This window comes from Osmerus eperlanus, unplaced genomic scaffold, assembly GCF_963692335.1.
Source record: "Osmerus eperlanus unplaced genomic scaffold, fOsmEpe2.1 SCAFFOLD_254, whole genome shotgun sequence".
In the NCBI taxonomy this organism is placed as follows: Eukaryota; Metazoa; Chordata; class Actinopteri; order Osmeriformes; family Osmeridae; genus Osmerus; species Osmerus eperlanus.
The window spans coordinates 15,085-31,790 of record NW_026911928.1 but is presented as its reverse complement, the minus strand read 5'-3'; the positions used below and the strand labels follow the sequence as shown (position 1 = coordinate 31,790).

The window sequence follows — 16,706 nt, the reverse complement described above, 5'->3', positions numbered from 1 at the left end:
CTCTCTCTCTCTCTCCCTCCCCCTCTTTCCCTCCCTCTCTCTCCCTCCCTCTCTCTCCCTCCCCCTCTCCTGCAGGTGTTCACAGAGTGGACCAGTGGCAGGTGGGGAGGTGCCTAGTCTGTGTTCAGCCTTTCGAAGCACATTCAGTCTCTGCTGTGATATATCTCATACTTGCATACTGCTAAAGCGAATCCCTGGGAGCCAACACTCTCAAACCGTTTGGATAAACGGAAAAAGAGAAAGGAGTAAAGAAAGACTTAAAGTCCTTCATTCAATGATGGATATCATTGAATGTAGGACAAGATAAAGGGGAGTACATTGTAAAATCCTCAGTATCAAACCAGACACAGTCACTGCTTTATCCTTTAATGGCAAGTTATGTAATAATAATTAATATGTGGTCACTTTATCCAGCACTTTAGATTCCATAAAGTCCACAGATTAAACAGCATTGAAACAAGATGTCAGATGTCATGAAACAACTAATCTTGTGCTGGATATTGTCTAATGCTAGACATCACTACCAGGCAGAATACAGTATAATCAAACAGCTCGATCAACAGTCCTAACCTGAGTAATTGGTTAAATAATGTATGGGTGTAATAATTGACTTAATGATGAATACTGACATGAATAATGTCCTAAAGTCCCGACGGCACACACTTTTTTAAGATTCTTATATTTTTTACAGTATGCACCTGCCCACCAAAGTAAATTCCTTGCTGTGTAAACTACTTCTAAAACAATTACTATTCTTAAAACTTAGTCAGATTCTGATTCTATTCTGATTCTGATATGCATACCATGAAAATTCAACTTGATCCGTTGCTGAACACCGCACGCGGAAAAAGAGAAAGGGCTCGCGCAGATGTGACGTCTCACCACATATCTTAGCTCAAAAAAAATATTGGAACATTTTAACAGCACATTACATGTGTTTGTTTGAATATCCTTTTTGCGAGGTCATCGCGCTTCCGTCATCATGAACGTTTTCAGCAGTCCAGCTTTAGTCCCCGCCTCCCGGTATAAAAAGGAAGCTGCGTCCTAACAAAGGATTACTGAACTCACCGGCTCAGCGGAATCAGGACACGTCGTCTTCCTCCCTAGCAAAATCATTTGTCAAGAAGGTAGGCCTGCTGTGGATCCATTTATGCATGTTTTTAAGTTAGTTATAAGGCGATAGACATTGTGAATTACATGGTTGTTTTCATTCGTCACCTGTGTTGTATTTGAGAATCGTTTTGAGGGTATTTGTAGCTTTTAAAAGCATTTCACTTTGATCTAAGGCCGAAATTACGCGTGTTCAAGTCAGTGTTTATTTATGTCGTATAAGCTATTATAACGTCTGTAAGCAACATTTACTTCTACTCGCTCCTCATGATGCCGGGCTGGTGCACCCGGAGAAAGTACACGCATGCACACCGGTAACTTCCTGTTGCAGTGTAGCGCAAGGTATAGTTTAAAAAAGAAATAAACCATTTTGTTTTATTCTTCACGTGTTTGAACTTGATTGAAGGAAGACGGGGTTGCATATTGGATGGATCACATTTAATGGCGATCCGCGTGTAGGCTAAACGGTGCTAATTGACACGTCAGACAAGCTACAGTAGCCGGAACACAAAAGGCAAGAATGAGGAGTCGCTGTCTGATGTAGGCCCGATCAGGTTGCAGGGAGCCTTTGCCACGTGATTGTCTCTGAATTTGTTGGTATCTGATATGGATGTAGTTTAAAATTTGGGTGGTGGAAATTAGTTTGTGTTGTATACAAAACGCAATATTGGTGCCGCTAACTGAAATTGAGTATGCAATCCTTGATATAAAAAGCTAGCTAGCAACACCACACACACGGCATGAAGTAAGTAGGCCTAGCTAGCCGGCTAGTTTCAGCAGCGTGGCTTTTTCCTCGCGGGGCGTAGCCGAGTAAAAACGGGTGCCTGTCTAGAGCCGTCTACTACAGTAACGTTTTTGAAAGCCAGAAGTTTCTGCCTTCGGTCAAACTTTGGATAGATGAAGCGATTCAGTGACACCTACATCACCATGTCTAACTACTTAGCTCTATATTCCTGGTGATGTAATGTGCTTAGGTCTCACTTAACTCCGGTCCAAGCATTATCACATGACCACTTTCATATGTTGGTAGCTCTAAAAACGTTCGTTAGTATCACGCAAAAGCATAAATATTAACATGCATGTTAATGTTTAGGCTACGGCCATTGAGGGGCACGTTAAGACAGTTTGACCTGGCACAATATGACAAAAAATGTCAACAGTATTTAACCTTCTTGGCGTTTGGGGTGGCTACAGTACTTCTCCCATGGATTGATTTGGTACTAGTCCAAACTCCGGGATTAGACATGCGCAGCGAAGAGCGTTTCTAGCCATGCGCAAAGATTTGGTGCGGTCAGAGATTAGGTAAATTACCTTCACGGTAGCGGATCAAATGTTTACACCGGAATGTCACCTGTCAAACTTCTAACGACAAGTCTGAGGTTTTAGTTGCGAAGAGGGTCTGCGGTTAACGGGCTTTGCGGAGCCGTTAATGATATTTCAGCTGTAATGGGGTCGGGGGCGTCAACTCCTGCCACCGGCCCCCAAGACGAATTTGCCAAATGCGCTGCAGAGAAGACGTAAGTTACTTGTCTTGGAAGTTATAACGAGTTTTAATGTTTTTGGATTCCCTTCACTTCCTCCCTTTGCTTGCAGCACCATGTCAAACGAGGAACGTACATTTATCGCAATCAAGCCTGACGGCGTTCAGAGGAGGCTAGTCGGTGAGATCATCAAACGGTTCGAGGTGAAGGGATTCAAACTCGTGGGGATGAAATTCCTGCATGTAAGTTACATGGCGACATTCACTCTAAATTTCATTTCTGTGATGAAGGTTCTTAACCCAGCCAACAGGTCTTTTTTTTTTTTTTTTTTTTTTTTTTTTTAACTAGTAGTTAAGGTTATAAAGTGAGTCAGTTGTCCCCCTAGTCCTTTACATGATTCCACAAGTAAAGTGGCATTAATATGGTGCTGATGCAACCATTTATCAGCTGTCCTCTACTCCAGTCCAGATTAGCTTGCTTGGCTATTCTTAACCAGAGCAGTGCTTAGGCTGAGTTCTGATCTATTCTGATCTACAGCCAGAGGAAATCTCTTCACGACCCCAAAGACCTGGACAGCCATCGCCATAGGAACCATATGATTGGCATGGCGGTCACTTCAGGCTGTCCATGCTACAAAGCAGGATCTGAGGGCTGCATTAGCCCCTCTAGTCTTGACTCCAGAGATGTTTTTTGAATGCCACTGCAAGCAGCTTCAACTCCTGAATTGCAACCCTGTCAACTGATTAGTTTGTCAATAGCTCTGAGTTTTTGCATAGATAAGAATCGTTTAAGGTTGTGTAAGAACCATTTTGAATAAAACAAACTGTCGGTGAGGTTTCCTATGAACGAAGGACCTTCTTTAACCACCCCATCAGTGTGTGTATGTGTGACCATCCAGTAGATGAGGAGAGCTCATGGTGTGTGTCTCCAGGCCTCAGAGTCTCTGCTGAAGGAGCACTACGATGACCTGAAGGACCGGCCCTTCTTCCCCAGCCTGGTCAGCTACATGAACTCTGGTCCCGTCTGCGCCATGGTGAGTCCAGACTCGTCCATCACGCCACACATTAGAGGGTTTGTGGTTTTAAGGGTCCGCCGACCCCATTGATTGGAAACAAATGTGCTGAAAGAACTAGCCCTTTCTGGTGTGCCAGTTCATATAGAACCACTGAAATGTACCTTTATAATTGTATTCATTTACATGTGCCCCCCCCCGAGGCATGCAAAGTCCTTATTGACAGAAGTGTGAAGTTCTAACACTGTTTTAGTGGTCAGTCTAGGAACCGTCTGGCTTTACCATGAGAACCCAGCTTTGGTGACGCAAACCCTCTTGAACGTTTGTGACCGTGGATGCTGACCTGGTGTGTTTCTGTCCTGAGGTGTGGGAGGGGATGAACGCAGTGAAGACGGGCAGAGTGATGCTGGGAGAGACCAACCCTGCCGACTCCAAACCAGGAACCATCAGGGGAGACTTCTGCATCCAGGTTGGCAGGTGAGTGATCAGTCCACTAGCCAATCGGTGACCTCGGTGGTGCCCTCCGCTCCAGGCGGCAGGGTCTTGACCCAATCGGTATCCATCTACTCCCACCCCCATACCTGGCATCAGATCTGAGTTACTTCACTTGGAAAATAGGAGTGGGTGGTGGGATGACAACCAGCTACATGTTAGCAACTTAGAATTTAGGATGAGGAGGGTCTGATGAAGGCTACTGGTGAGAGGATGAGGAGGGTCTAATGAGGAATGCTGCTTTCTTGACTCTTTTTCTCCCACCTGCAGGAACATCATCCATGGCAGTGACTCAGTGGAGAGTGCCAAGCACGAGATCGGCCTGTGGTTCAAACCAGAGGAGCTGGTCAGCTACACAAGCTGCTCCCACGACTGGCTGTATTAACTGGTCTGAATCAGTCCACCCTCATCTCCCCTGATCTCATCCCATTGAGCTGGGCACACTAACTGATCCTGGATCGGTGTCCTTGGACGTGGTTTAAACGGGGCTTCTCTGAGAATCTCGCCACCTCCCCAAGTGTTCTGTGTGTCTGCATCAGTGATTGGTCCATTCCAAGGTTCCCATCCCAGTTGGCTCCATTTCAGAGTTACATTCCTGAATGCACTTACTGCAAATGTATCGTTGAATTTACGTTCGACTGTTTTGATTGCATTTGTCAAATGGCGATTTACTTTCCAATAAAACGCACACAATCCCATCTGTTTGCCATGAGCCTTTCTATATACACACTTGCTCTTTAGCTCTCTAGCCTCATATGTATACTGTATCATGCATGAGCACAGTTTAGTAGCAGGTCAAGATGTCATAGGTTAAAATGTCCCCCTCTACAGCTGCTAAATGACTTGGATCCCAGATGGAAGATGTTAATGATTACTGCTTGTCGGGACAAACCGCCCTCTCAGGCCCATTTTTGCCTGACAACAGAAAGGGAGATTAGCCAGACCTGTAATCTCAATTTGAGATTAAAGTGTAGATTTGAGGCCTGTTAGTGAACTGTTGACCTGGACTGAATCACCCAGGAAGGGCAGGGAGGTCACAACATTGCTCTGACCTCCAAGCTGTCCTCTTCAGAATGGACGGAAAGCCAAATGAATCCACGAAGCACGCAGGTTGCATGAGAAAGCAGATGAGGAACAGAACGTACCAGTTCATACAATATTTTATTCAGTGTAAAAAGTTGGTTCTTACAAAAATCATTAACATTGTTTGACAGCCATGCAGAAATGGTTTTGCAATGCTTGTAAACAAAAATGTATCAATTTAACCAACATCTTCCCAAACATTTGGTTTATTTACAAATTCAAGGGGTGGGGAAAAGTATCAAACCTTAATCACAGCACAAAATTACCAGAAAGGAAACAGATACCAGAAAGGAAACAGATACTATCAAAAGATCTTTTTATCAGTAAGTTCATAATGTACCTCAAGGGTCAGGATTCATTTAAATTTTTATACGTAGGTCTTTTTTTCAACATAATTGTGTTATTTGTATCCAAAATAAAATTTGAAACATAACTTAACCCTCAATTCACATTTGCAGTTTGACAGTCCCAATACAATAAGTAATTTTTATCAAATATATATATATATAGCACCACGATATTATGTTGGAATATAATGGGGTAAATGACATACAAAAGACCCGTGTTAGTATTCAAAAGAAAATCCAAAAGCCCAACTCTACAAGTACCTGCACGGAGCGGTCAACATCTGCCTAGGTCTAAGCAACACTTCAAAATGTGTCATGTGTCAGCTCCTGTCACACCATGTTGTTTAGACCCATCACACCGTTCGCCGATCGACCAGACCAATGCAGGAGGTTGACGAGAGTCTGCAAGTAGCACGATCTAAGACCATTACAGCAAAACAAGTTAAGCACAGCATCACCAAAAACTCTACACGCCCTCTCGTTTATTGAACTAAAACAGTGCAACCAAACCCCAACACCCATCACGCCACCCGATATAAACACCACACTGGACACCAAACACTATCTGAAGGGGCGAGGTATTGATTATGAAGTTGGGCTTCAAGACGAAAGAAAAGAGTATCTTGACGGACAGAGGAGGGAAGCATCAGTCAAACGAAAGAAAAAAAAGGTTGAAGAGTTGATTGTGCATTAGGATCCATTTGGGTTACGAGAAGATAGCAGCAAAGTTATTCTATAAAAACAGTTGTCTTTTTCCCACCACTGAAATGTTTACAAAGGTATTACGTAGTTTGGTCAGTGAACTGATTGAGACGACCGTAAAATGCCTTATTAATGCCTTGGTGTTTAGTAAGCGCCGTGCACAATCTCGTCATTTTAAACTGTAAACCTTTCCCCTTGCGAAGATTGTGAGACGAGTTGTATTGCTCGATGTAACGTACAACTGTAGCTTAACAATCCCTCCTATGGAAAAGGAGAGGTCATGTGTAATTGCACATCGATGAGGAAAACCAATACACAACACGATGAACGCTTCGTCACAGAAGTATAAAAATGCACACAATCATGGGATGACGGGGTAGGCTAGATGAAGAGGTCTACCATGTTGTCTGGAACGTTAGAAAGCAAAGCATTTACACCTTATAAAGTTTAAAGCGCGAGAAAGAGCGTGAGACACATTAACACAAGCGGTGAAGTGATTGCAATAAAATAATAATTAAAAAAATGACAAACATTGACTGGTAAGACCTTATACTTTCTCGAAAAAAGGATACGCATTGTTTGAGTGATTTTGTGTAACGTCGCAGAGCAATTATTTTTCGGATTCAACTCTTTGAAACGCTCTTAACAAACCCGTTGGTTAAAAGTCTTAGAAAATGCAAATACTTCCTGAGAATTTTATGGTGGACCATCCTGGTATAGAAACAGATCTGGGTCAATGACCGTCACTGAGTTTGTCTATTTATGCTGCATTCTATATAATATAGTTCTTATACAGAAGGTCAACTTTAGGTTAAGCCATCATCATTAAAGACCATCAATCACACCATCACCACAGTTACGCCACAGTACTGAGATAAATTAATTATAGATTAGGCTATATTACTTTGTGCATCCATCATATTGTAAGCTTTAAAACGTATAAACTTAAGGGTCTGTTAACGGCAAATACAGAACACACTACTATTATTGCATAATATAATTCAAATCGAGAGGACTACCTCGGTTGTGCTGTGTTAGGTACACTGTTGTGTTTGGTGTCGCCTCCTCACGCGGAACAGGGAGCGGCCTCCAAGTCGTCTACATGGTTTACGCGGTAGTCTGAATTCTCCAAAACGTATCAGGAGGTAGAGCAGAGATCAGTGGAGAACAACAACAAATAAAATTGAACAAATAAAAATTGTTATCATCGTAAGGAACATTGGGGTTGTCTGGAAAACAAGAACTCTGGCGAGTCTCAGGTCATAACCCGCATCATGTCTGACCAGCAGAAGCCCCCCAAACATTTAAATTAAAAATAAATTGGTCATTGGGAACGAGATTAGGAAGTAGGTGGGTTTTAACTAGTCTGACAGCCCGTGTGCCATGCTGGCGCTGCCGTGACTCTGGCAGAGACAGCTGGGCGGTTTAACACCTGACACGCTTGTTACTCTGCGGCTCTGTTGAACACTTCGACCAATTTTGCATCATTACGGCTCTGGAACCACCCAAACAAAAACAAAAACTAACCCCCCAAGCAAATGTCAACGAAATAAGTTAAATCAAATGTTTGCATATCTCAATGTGATGTGTACGTCTATGTTCGTTGCTTGCCCACCACTGAAGAGCAGGTGAAGGTTTGTCTAACAGGTGAACTGGACCGCCTTTGCTGTAGTGCAGTCTGTGACAGTGTTAATCTACTCTCTACCCAAACAATCCACTGGTATACCCGCGCTTCGCTTCTTACGAGAGGCAGACTAGGTAACAATATGCAGACAGGTTTATCTAGTCTGAGTGTATACTATAGGGTCCCAGTAAGGTTTGTGATTTATACAATATACTATTCAACAGCCACTGTCTTCAACTTACAATCCTAAATATCTATATAGAGTTTATATATTTAGGTCACATACTATATGAATGTTCATACTTAACAACACAATCAAACAACACCACCCACACCCCTATCCGGCCACAGCGGGGCTATTGATAAGAAATAATCAGAGTTTAAGACAAACAAAAGTCACTTTCATATTTTTAAAAAAAGAAAGAAAAATCTACGAAAAAAAACGACAAAAAAAGAAAACAATATTATAAAGAAGTCAACTCTGAGAAGTTCAAGTACTATTAACAAAGCAAGTCCACCTGGCATGAAACGTTCCAAAAACAAAATCAAAATAGTAAGTGGAACAAACTGAAACTGAGATCCTGGCTCAGAAAAGTCTCTCACAGTTTGTACAGGTCTCTGGGCCCCCAGAACCAGGGGCTGAGGCTGAATGGAGGGGTGGGGAGAGGAACCAGGGGCTGTGTGGATGGAGGGGGGGGGGGGAGAACCAGGGACAGATGCTGGGGATGGAGGGGTGGGGGAGAGGGTCAGGTTCAGGAACTAGCCCTGAACCGCCCAGGCTGGTTCAGGGCTCCTGCTTGATGTGGTAGCTGCCAGAGCCGTTACTCTCCTGGTCTGAGATGCCCTGGGAGAAGGTGAACTCGTCCACCTCGGCCGACTCCTCTTTCAGACGTAGCAGAGAATCTGAGAGGGGAGGGGGTGGAGAGCATTGTGGGGAGACAGAGGGGGACGGGGAAGTGGGGGAGGAGGGAGAAAGGCAGAGGGACAGAGAGGGATAAGAGAGAGAGGGGGGATATATAGGTGTAGAAAGACAGATTTTGGAGGGGGAGAGAGAACAGGGAGAGGGGTAGGGAAAGGAAGTGATAAAGAGAAAGAGTGGGGGAAAGAGGGAGAGAGAAAGAAAGACAGACAATAAAGAGATTGAGACGCGATATCCTGTGGAAGGGCACCCCCAGCTCGAGAACACAGAGGGCATGATAGAGAAACACAACACTCTGGAGTCACCAGGATCCACCTTCCCAATATCATCCTGATACCCGTTTCATCATCATCATCGCTCAGTGGTTGGAGCATTTGACTGTATTTAGGATTTTTTGCGGGCTCAAATCACGTTGCTTTCGGATAAAGCGTGCTAGCGCCCGCTGGCTGTGTGGGGGTATCAGTGGTTGCATTAGCAGCGGGGGTTACCTGGTTTGTGGGTGTGGAGGTGGGTACGGGGTCGGGGGCGTGTGGGGCCCGGGGCGCAGTAAGGGGGCGGGCTCTGCTCCTCGTCCCCTGAGAAGCTCCTCCTCCTGCCTGCCTGACTGAAGGGCCGTCGACCAACCGGAATCTTCCTCTCTAAACATCAAGTCAGAGTCCAAGTGAGCCACCAGGGGGCATGGTACAGACAGGGGGCAACACACAGAGGTACACAGGGAACAGCAGGACATTGCTTGGCTAGGTTCCGTTTTTGGGGAACTTATGTATTATTTCTTCAGCATTTGTATTGGTTGCTGAGGTGTAGCGCCCTCCTGTAGCATCCCCTGGTTAGCTAGACTCACCGGCTGCCACAAGCAGGTAAGCCATTGGACCGTTGCCCATCAGACAATAAGAGAACATATTTTGGGCGTTGGCATTTTTCAGTGGTTAAGCCCTACTTCCTGTTAGAGCTTTAGTGATGACATGACCAGTCACCGAGGAAACACCACTTCCTGAGACATCAGTTCGTCACCTTCACACCCATAGGAACATGCACCCTGTGGGGCTTGACTTCTTGTCATGTGACTCCTTCACCACCCAATGAGAGCCCAGGGTAGAGAGAAGCGTCCTCCACCAGTGGGGAGATGAGATAAGAGGAAGATAGGAACTGTGCAAAGGTGAGGTGTAGAAAGATGAAAGAGGGATAGATCGAGAGAAGTAGAGAGAGAAAAAAGAAAGAGACAAGTGGAGAGAGAGCGAGAGAGAGAGCGAGAAAGAGGGAAAACTCACTTTTCTTTTGTCCTTTGTACTGCTGGGCCTTCTTCTTCTGCTTTGGCAGAGGAGGCGGGATATCTCTGGCACCTTGAGTGACAGGCAGCAGGAGCCAGTTAACAGACAATACAAGTGTTTCCTGTTATGATATACTAACATGAAGCTTCATAGGTTTCCATGTATATTTATAATATGTATGTATGTATATACACACACCTACATACATAGTGTGTGTGTTAGTGTATGTATATGAGTGTGTGTGTGTGCTCACTCTGTGCCGCGGGGGGCTGCAGCTGGTACCCGGTCAACTGACACCAGCCCACAGGGTAGAGGTCAGGTGACCTGCAGTCCACCCACTGGTCGTACTCGTCCTCCCAGCCGTCAAAGTGGATCCGCAGCAGGCGGTGGACGATGCGCGTCACCGTGGCGACGCACACCAGCCGGGGCTCCATCAGGTCGACGGCTTCCAGCTTCATACCCTGCTGGAAGCCGTGGTTAGGAACGTCCTGCGAGGGGAGGAGAGAAGGCGAGGGGGTGAAGGAAGAGCAGAGAAGGCGAGGGGGTGAAGGAAGAGCAGAGGAGGGGAGGGGGAGAAGAGGAGAAAGAAGGCAAGAGAGAGGGGAGGGGACGAGAAGGAAAATGGAGAGGAGAGGAGGAGGAAGAGAGGTGAAGGTAAAGAAGCAAAAGAGAGGAGGTGTCGAGCAGAAGAGGAGAGCGGATTACCACAACAGAACCACGGATCTGCACTGAGAACATACCCCCTCATGTCGTGACCGACATACATTCCTTACACATCGCTACAAATACGAAAGCATCACGGGGGGACAGAAACACAGATATGACACCAACAGACTCTGGCTTTCAGCTCTCGGAACATAGAGTCTTGGACCGTACACCTGCAAACAACGTGTCACATGGGAAGTACACACAGCAAAGAGGAAGACAGCCAGGGTCTGAGGGCCTACCTGGTTAAAGAGCTTCACAGGAGCTGCTATTGAACCCGTTTCTCTGAGGTAGTCGAACCAATTTAATGGCAGTTTAGTGTACCCTGTGGAGCAGAGTCAGTACTGAGGCCAGGCACACACACACACACCGAGATAGAGAGGGGGGGGGGGGGTGAGGGGTCGAGAGTGAGATACAAGCGGAGAAAGGAGATAGAGGTTGGATGAGAAAGAGAGGGGCGAGAGACAGAGGGGATTAGAGAGAGAAAGAAAAAGAGTGCGGGGTGGAAGGGGGGTGGAGGGGGGTGGGGGCGTACCTCTGGGGGGCGTGAGCTCGATGCTGTTGATTTCACAGAAGCCAACGGGGAAGATGGAGGGGGAGCAGGAGTGGTAGCAGAACCAGTCGGAGCCGTCGGCCGCCTCCGAGCCATCGATCCCTATCATGAGGTACCCGTCAGCCAGCACCTGGGGGGAGGGGGGGGAAGAGAGAGAGACACAGAGAGAGACAGACAGAGAGAGACACAGAGAGAGACAGACAGAGAGACATAGAAGGGACATAGTAAGAATACAAGCAAAGAAAGAATACATTTGTTCCTGCGCCGTGTGTCCGTGCGTGTCTCATACAGACAGGCAGGTGTGTGTGTGTGGTCGGGTAGACATGGGAGAGGTGCAGGGGTCTGAGATGGACAGGCAGGTGTGCGTGTCTCACCTTACGTACGGTGGCCACGCAGATGGCTGACAGGTTGAGAGGGTCAATGGCCTCCAGCTTCATGCCGTCCTTGAACCATTCTCCGCTCTGGTCCACGTCCTTCACCTGCGGGCCACAAGACAGGAGGCTGTTGTTGTTGTTGTTGTTGTTGTTGTTGTTGTTGCTGCGCTGTAGCTGAGATGTTATTACCGTTCACTGTGCCTGGGTGAAGGATGTGTGGTTACTTTGCAACGTGCCTGGTACACACAGACTGGATCTGACTCTCTGGATAGACTCAGATAGATAGCAACTGAGTCTGTTCAGAGTCATATATAGCAACTGAGTCTGTTCAGTGAGTCATATAACTGAGTCTGTTCAGGGAGCAGCAGAAGGCGCAGTGTTCCGGTACCTTCTGGAATAGCTGAGGAGACGCGTCCATCTGGCCCTCCACCTTCTTGGACACGTCTGAGGAAACACACAGTGCACCATGAACATGATGAAGCAGTGCACCATGAACATGATTAAGATGCTTGGCTGAACCTTATTAAGTCTTTTCAAAGTCTGAAATCATGTTTCCGTTGCACTTGAAGATAATGTTTCTTGGCACCAATCACTAAAATACTAGTTTGAGAAACAGCACACTTCTTAATCCTTGATTATCTGCTGCACTTACTAAAGGAATAACATTTCCTCAGTCCAAAAAATAAATAAATATTGTGTTGCATATAAAGAAGTATGCTACGTTTAATCTGCCAGAGTGTCACGTGTGCAAGCCGTGTACGGTGTGGTCTGACCGGATCGTTTGAAGCGATGCCCGATGCTGCGCGACCAGCCGATGCAGTGGATGAGAGGGCTGTGCATGTGGCACCAGAAGTCGTCCGTCCCGTCCTGGCTCTCCTCGTACACCAGCCTCAGCCGGCCCCCGGTCACCTGCTCCACCAGGGCCACCCGCGTCCGGCACAGGTGAGTCTTATCCACCACCTCCACGCGCATCAGCTTCTTGAAGGGGTACTGCAGGTTCTCGTGCACCTGGGTGGGAGGAGGGTGATGAGGGGGGGGGAGATGGGAAGGAAGGGGGGGTACGAAGGTGAGGATATGGGTGAGGAGGGGGAGGGAGAGAGATATGAAGGGGGCGGGGGGTACGGTAGTGAGGATATGGGTGAGGGAGATAGGAAGGGAGTGGGGGGGGGGTATGGAGAAGGGAGACATGGGAGAGAGGAGATGGGGGGAGGAGGGTACATTGAAATAAGGAAACCCCCTAAAAGCACCACTTTCGTCCCCCGCCATGTCGAACCCCCGCGTGTGTGTGCGGCAGGGTGTGGGCCGTCTCACCTTCGTGGCAAAGTCTGGTGGGAGTGTTTTGGCTCCAGTGAGTCGTTTCACAAGGAAAGCTTTCCAGTTAGAGTACTTATGCTGTATGGCTGCAAGAGAACACAACAAACAAACACTTCAGGAGATGTTTTTTTTTTTTATAAAAATGTATTCAGCTGAGCTCATCTAGGGGTCTGGGGAGGGAGGGGGTCGGGTTAGGGGAGGGGCTCACTTTTTGGCGGGACAAGGGGCTTGCCGCTGGAGGCGCACCAGCCCACCGGGTGGACCTCAGGAACACACACGTTGTACCAGAAGTCCCTGCTGCTGTCGCTGTCGAAGCCCTCGTACCTCAGCAGGGCCTGGAAGCCTGGAGGACACACAGTGGTCAACACACACACAGGTACACACACATAGGTACACACAGACGGGTTAACACCCAGACAGGTAGACACCCAGACAGGTAGACACCCAGACAGGTAGACACCCAGACAGGTAGACACCCAGACAGGTAGACACACAGGTGCACGAGTCCCCAGTTGAATGACTCAGCAATGTCCTCAAACCACACTGTAGCCCCAATCCCAGAATGGAGCTCACCTGCAATTTTGACGATCCCTGCTATCCAGTAGACTTTGGTGGAGAGGGTAGTGTCCGAGTTAATGACCTCCACACGAACCCCCTCTGAGATATCCCCCCAGCACGTTCCCATGGGAACCTGGGACACAGAAAGAGAGAGAGAGAGAGAGAGAGAGAGAGAGAGAGAGAGAGAGAGAGAGAGAGAGAGAGAGAGAGAGAGAGAGAGAGAGAGAGAGAGAGAGAGAGAGAGAGAGAGAGAGAGAGAGAGAGAGAGGAGAACAGAGTTAACAGAGAGAAGTTAAACACACACAGCTGGCCTCAGTTTAACTTCTTAATAAGAGAACACCTTACACACACACACACACACACAGAGAACTGGCCTGAGAGAGAAAGAGAGAGAGCGAAAGAGAGAAAGAGGGAGGCAAAGTCTTCTGGATGTCAAATCCAACTGCCTCATAAACAAATCACCGAACACCTGAACTCCCCATTCAAAGTTCAAACCCAAACAGGAAACTAACAAAAACAAATGACACGATCAGCAGAAATGGGTTGTCACAACACATGCATGGGCCATTCTGATTGGTAGGCCCCTCCACCACCCATCAGTTCCTGGAGGAAGTCTCTTACATGTTTGAAACAGCTGACAGGCGCTCCTACAAGGTTATTGCTACAGATGTATCGGCCCCAGTCAAAACTCTCCACAGGGACCACTGCAAAGCACAAGAGAAGCATCACACATCTGCATAAAGAACTACAGATCCCTTGCACCCACCACGCCCAGGGTCCCGTATTCGGCGAACGAACACTACCGAGCATGGGCGGCACCCAAACGTACCTGCTTTAGATTTGGCGAGGTTCTGTTGGCTGGCTTGGTACTGGGCGTACGCCGCTAACTTAGCCATGAGAGGCTGTTTCTGTAAGACCTTGGCCTTTTTCGTAGGCGGTTTACCCTGCAGGGAGACGCATCGTTTCAATACTCTTAGCCATGACCGTACGCACAGGCCCCATCCCTTTTAGCATGACACACGCGACAACAAAAAGGAGGGGTTCTTGCGGGATATGGTTTCTCCTGCCATGCATTTGAAACACAGGTGCCCTAGCTATGGTCACGTGCACAGTACCAGCGTGTCCACGTGAAACACTTATTGAATAATAAGTTGTATGAGACAATTGACGCTGTGTTGCAATGCCGTGTTTCAATACCCTATGACAATATAGTAAGTCGCTCTGGATAAGAGCGTCTGCTAAATGACTAAATGTAAATATGCACCATCCCCCTCTATCAGCAAGTAACACACACACACACACGTTTTCTTGTCAGACAACATTTTTTAACTAAACATGAAGAGTGGCTGTCTCTGCGTGGGCAGGCTCTACCTGGAGACGGGCCAGAATGCTGGCTTTTTTAGAATTGGAGGAGTAGCTTCTGGAACAGGACACGCTGCAGAAGCGCTTGGTCTTGGAGTAGAAGGCATCTCGCACGCCCACCATCCCACACATCTCACACGTGGCTGAGGAACACAGAACACACACACACACGCGTAACTAAAAGGAACGTCCACAGAAGCCAGAATCGTCCCTCTCTGCCTAGCAACACATCAACCGCGAGCGTTCCATTTTGACTTTGAGAGATGTTATAAATGGACCCGTTTTTACATCACGTGACACACACAATACCTCACATTACAGTCTGCTGACGGTTTCATCTGTCAACATGCATCAACATCAACTACCAGAACTACATTCAAATAAATTAACATTGAAGCAACACAAATACGCCCAATTCAACAGGTTATTTAAATAACCCATGCAGTGACTACAGATCAAGTGGTCGAGGGTTCAAATCCCCCCAAAATTTAGCTTCTGCTAAATGAACACATTACTGTTTTGTAACATGCACGGATTCTGATTCTCGTGTACTGACCCATTCCGGCCTTGCCGTCGGGGTAGGTGTACACCTGTCCATTGTTCTTGATGATGGGCAGGCTGGGGGGGATGGGGGGAACCTCGTCCTCGCTGTCGTCGGAGCTTGAGCTGCTGGTGGACTCCTCGCTGCAGCTGTCATACCCGTCAAACATCCCGAACGAGTCTCGGCGCTTACGCTCTGAACGCGGGGTGCGCTGGGCCTGCGAGAGGGGAATGACAGGAGGAGAGAGTGTAGGAAGTTGACAAAAAAAGGAGAAAGGGTGGCACGGACAGAGTTGTGAGGTCTAGATGCTAGTGTAGGAGTTGCTGTACGCAGACAGGCTACTTGTTAGACTCTGGGATCAAACGGTTAAATCCCCTACAGACGAGTCACAAGCACTAATCTCTAGTCCTGCCCACGGGTTAAACGGCATGCAATGACACATACAGGTTGTTAGGACATTGTATTTAAAAAATGCACGCAACATGTGAATATTTAATGGTCAATAAGTCGAGGGATACTGCTGGGAGCCATCTCTATCACATGTTTGTGTCGGGGGCGGGGTAACAACCAAAAAGCTCTTGTTACTTGCTGGGTAGCTAGAGCTATCTTTATAATCCGTCCAAAGGATTTTAACACGTGAAGTTTATGTACAGTATATATACACACACACACCAACCAGTCTGTGCTAGCAGCTTTAAACTTCAAATTAAAGTTATGGCGAAAAACCTAGCAAGCACAAACCTGCTTTTCCAGTTCTGAGACCTAGCTAAATAAGTAACGTTAGCACACTAGCTAGCTAGTTAGCAAATACATGATCAGATGGCTGTTGCAAGCTTGATTTACTAATCTATAACACAAACCGAGCTAGAACCATTTCATGCAACTCCCAACACGAAACTATTACAGGGGTTTTATATAGTCAGGAAATGTAAAGAGAAGCTAGCTAGCTTTAGCGCCGTAGTGCTAGCCAGCTAGCTTTAGAGGAACTGATAACAACAAAGGGGGAAGCTAAGCTAAGCTAAACTCGGAAACTGACGAACCTTATTCCTTGCAAATTAACTCACCAAGTCCCTTGTATCTTCCATCAGCCCGTCATATAGATAGAGTACTTTCTTACTGGCTAAGCTTATAGTAGTAAAACCCTTTAAAAAGGGCCAAAATATGTGTAAAAATTGAGCCTCAGTCCCAGAAATGGGTCCAAGCAGGATATCAACAAAATTACTCTCTATGTACTACGCATGCGTGAGTGTAACCCAGTTTA

The 16,706-nt window shown here is 46.8% G+C and overlaps 2 protein-coding genes across 3 annotated transcripts; one reads left to right on the top strand and one right to left on the bottom strand.

Annotated features, from left to right (window-relative positions):
- Nucleotides 1–970: 970 nt before the first annotated feature.
- Nucleotides 971–4,793, top strand: LOC134016781 (nucleoside diphosphate kinase B-like). Of its 2 annotated transcripts, none has more exons than XM_062456078.1 (5): nt 971–1,127; nt 2,704–2,833; nt 3,523–3,624; nt 3,968–4,080; nt 4,366–4,793. In XM_062456078.1, exons 2-5 carry the CDS (start codon nt 2,708–2,710, stop codon nt 4,478–4,480), a joined length of 456 nt encoding a protein of 151 aa, XP_062312062.1. In that variant the 5' UTR covers nt 971–1,127; nt 2,704–2,707; the 3' UTR covers nt 4,481–4,793. The 2 variants fall into 2 exon arrangements, with proteins under 2 accessions (XP_062312062.1, XP_062312061.1); XM_062456077.1 differs by lacking the exon at nt 971–1,127 and adding an exon at nt 2,489–2,627.
- A 444-nt stretch (nt 4,794–5,237) lies between these two features.
- Nucleotides 5,238–16,665, bottom strand: mbtd1 (mbt domain containing 1). Its single transcript, XM_062456071.1, has 17 exons — nt 16,510–16,665; nt 15,461–15,662; nt 14,914–15,047; nt 14,372–14,486; nt 14,164–14,246; nt 13,558–13,675; nt 13,193–13,327; nt 12,982–13,070; nt 12,444–12,678; nt 12,059–12,114; nt 11,671–11,775; nt 11,279–11,426; nt 10,986–11,068; nt 10,292–10,526; nt 10,039–10,110; nt 9,259–9,408; nt 5,238–8,754 (listed from the first exon to the last, which is right to left on the bottom strand). Exons 1-17 carry the CDS (start codon nt 16,528–16,530, stop codon nt 8,636–8,638), a joined length of 2,100 nt encoding a protein of 699 aa, XP_062312055.1. The 5' UTR covers nt 16,531–16,665; the 3' UTR covers nt 5,238–8,635.
- Nucleotides 16,666–16,706: the final 41 nt, after the last annotated feature.

Excerpts from the sequence above, each read along its gene's own strand:
- LOC134016781 (XM_062456077.1), top strand. The coding sequence starts at position 2,557 with ATGGGGTCGGGGGCGTCAACTCCTGCCACCGGCCCCCAAGACGAATTT. Across the intron at positions 2,834-3,522 it reads TGGGGATGAAATTCCTGCAT|GCCTCAGAGTCTCTGCTGAA; the intron begins GTAAGTTACATG and ends GTGTGTCTCCAG. Across the intron at positions 4,081-4,365 it reads TTCTGCATCCAGGTTGGCAG|GAACATCATCCATGGCAGTG; the intron begins GTGAGTGATCAG and ends TCCCACCTGCAG.
- mbtd1 (XM_062456071.1), bottom strand. The coding sequence starts at position 16,530 with ATGGAAGATACAAGGGACTTG. Across the intron at positions 15,048-15,460 it reads CGACGGCAAGGCCGGAATGG|CCACGTGTGAGATGTGTGGG; the intron begins GTCAGTACACGA and ends TGTGTTCCTCAG. Across the intron at positions 12,115-12,443 it reads GCATCGCTTCAAACGATCCG|ACGTGTCCAAGAAGGTGGAG; the intron begins GTCAGACCACAC and ends GTGTTTCCTCAG.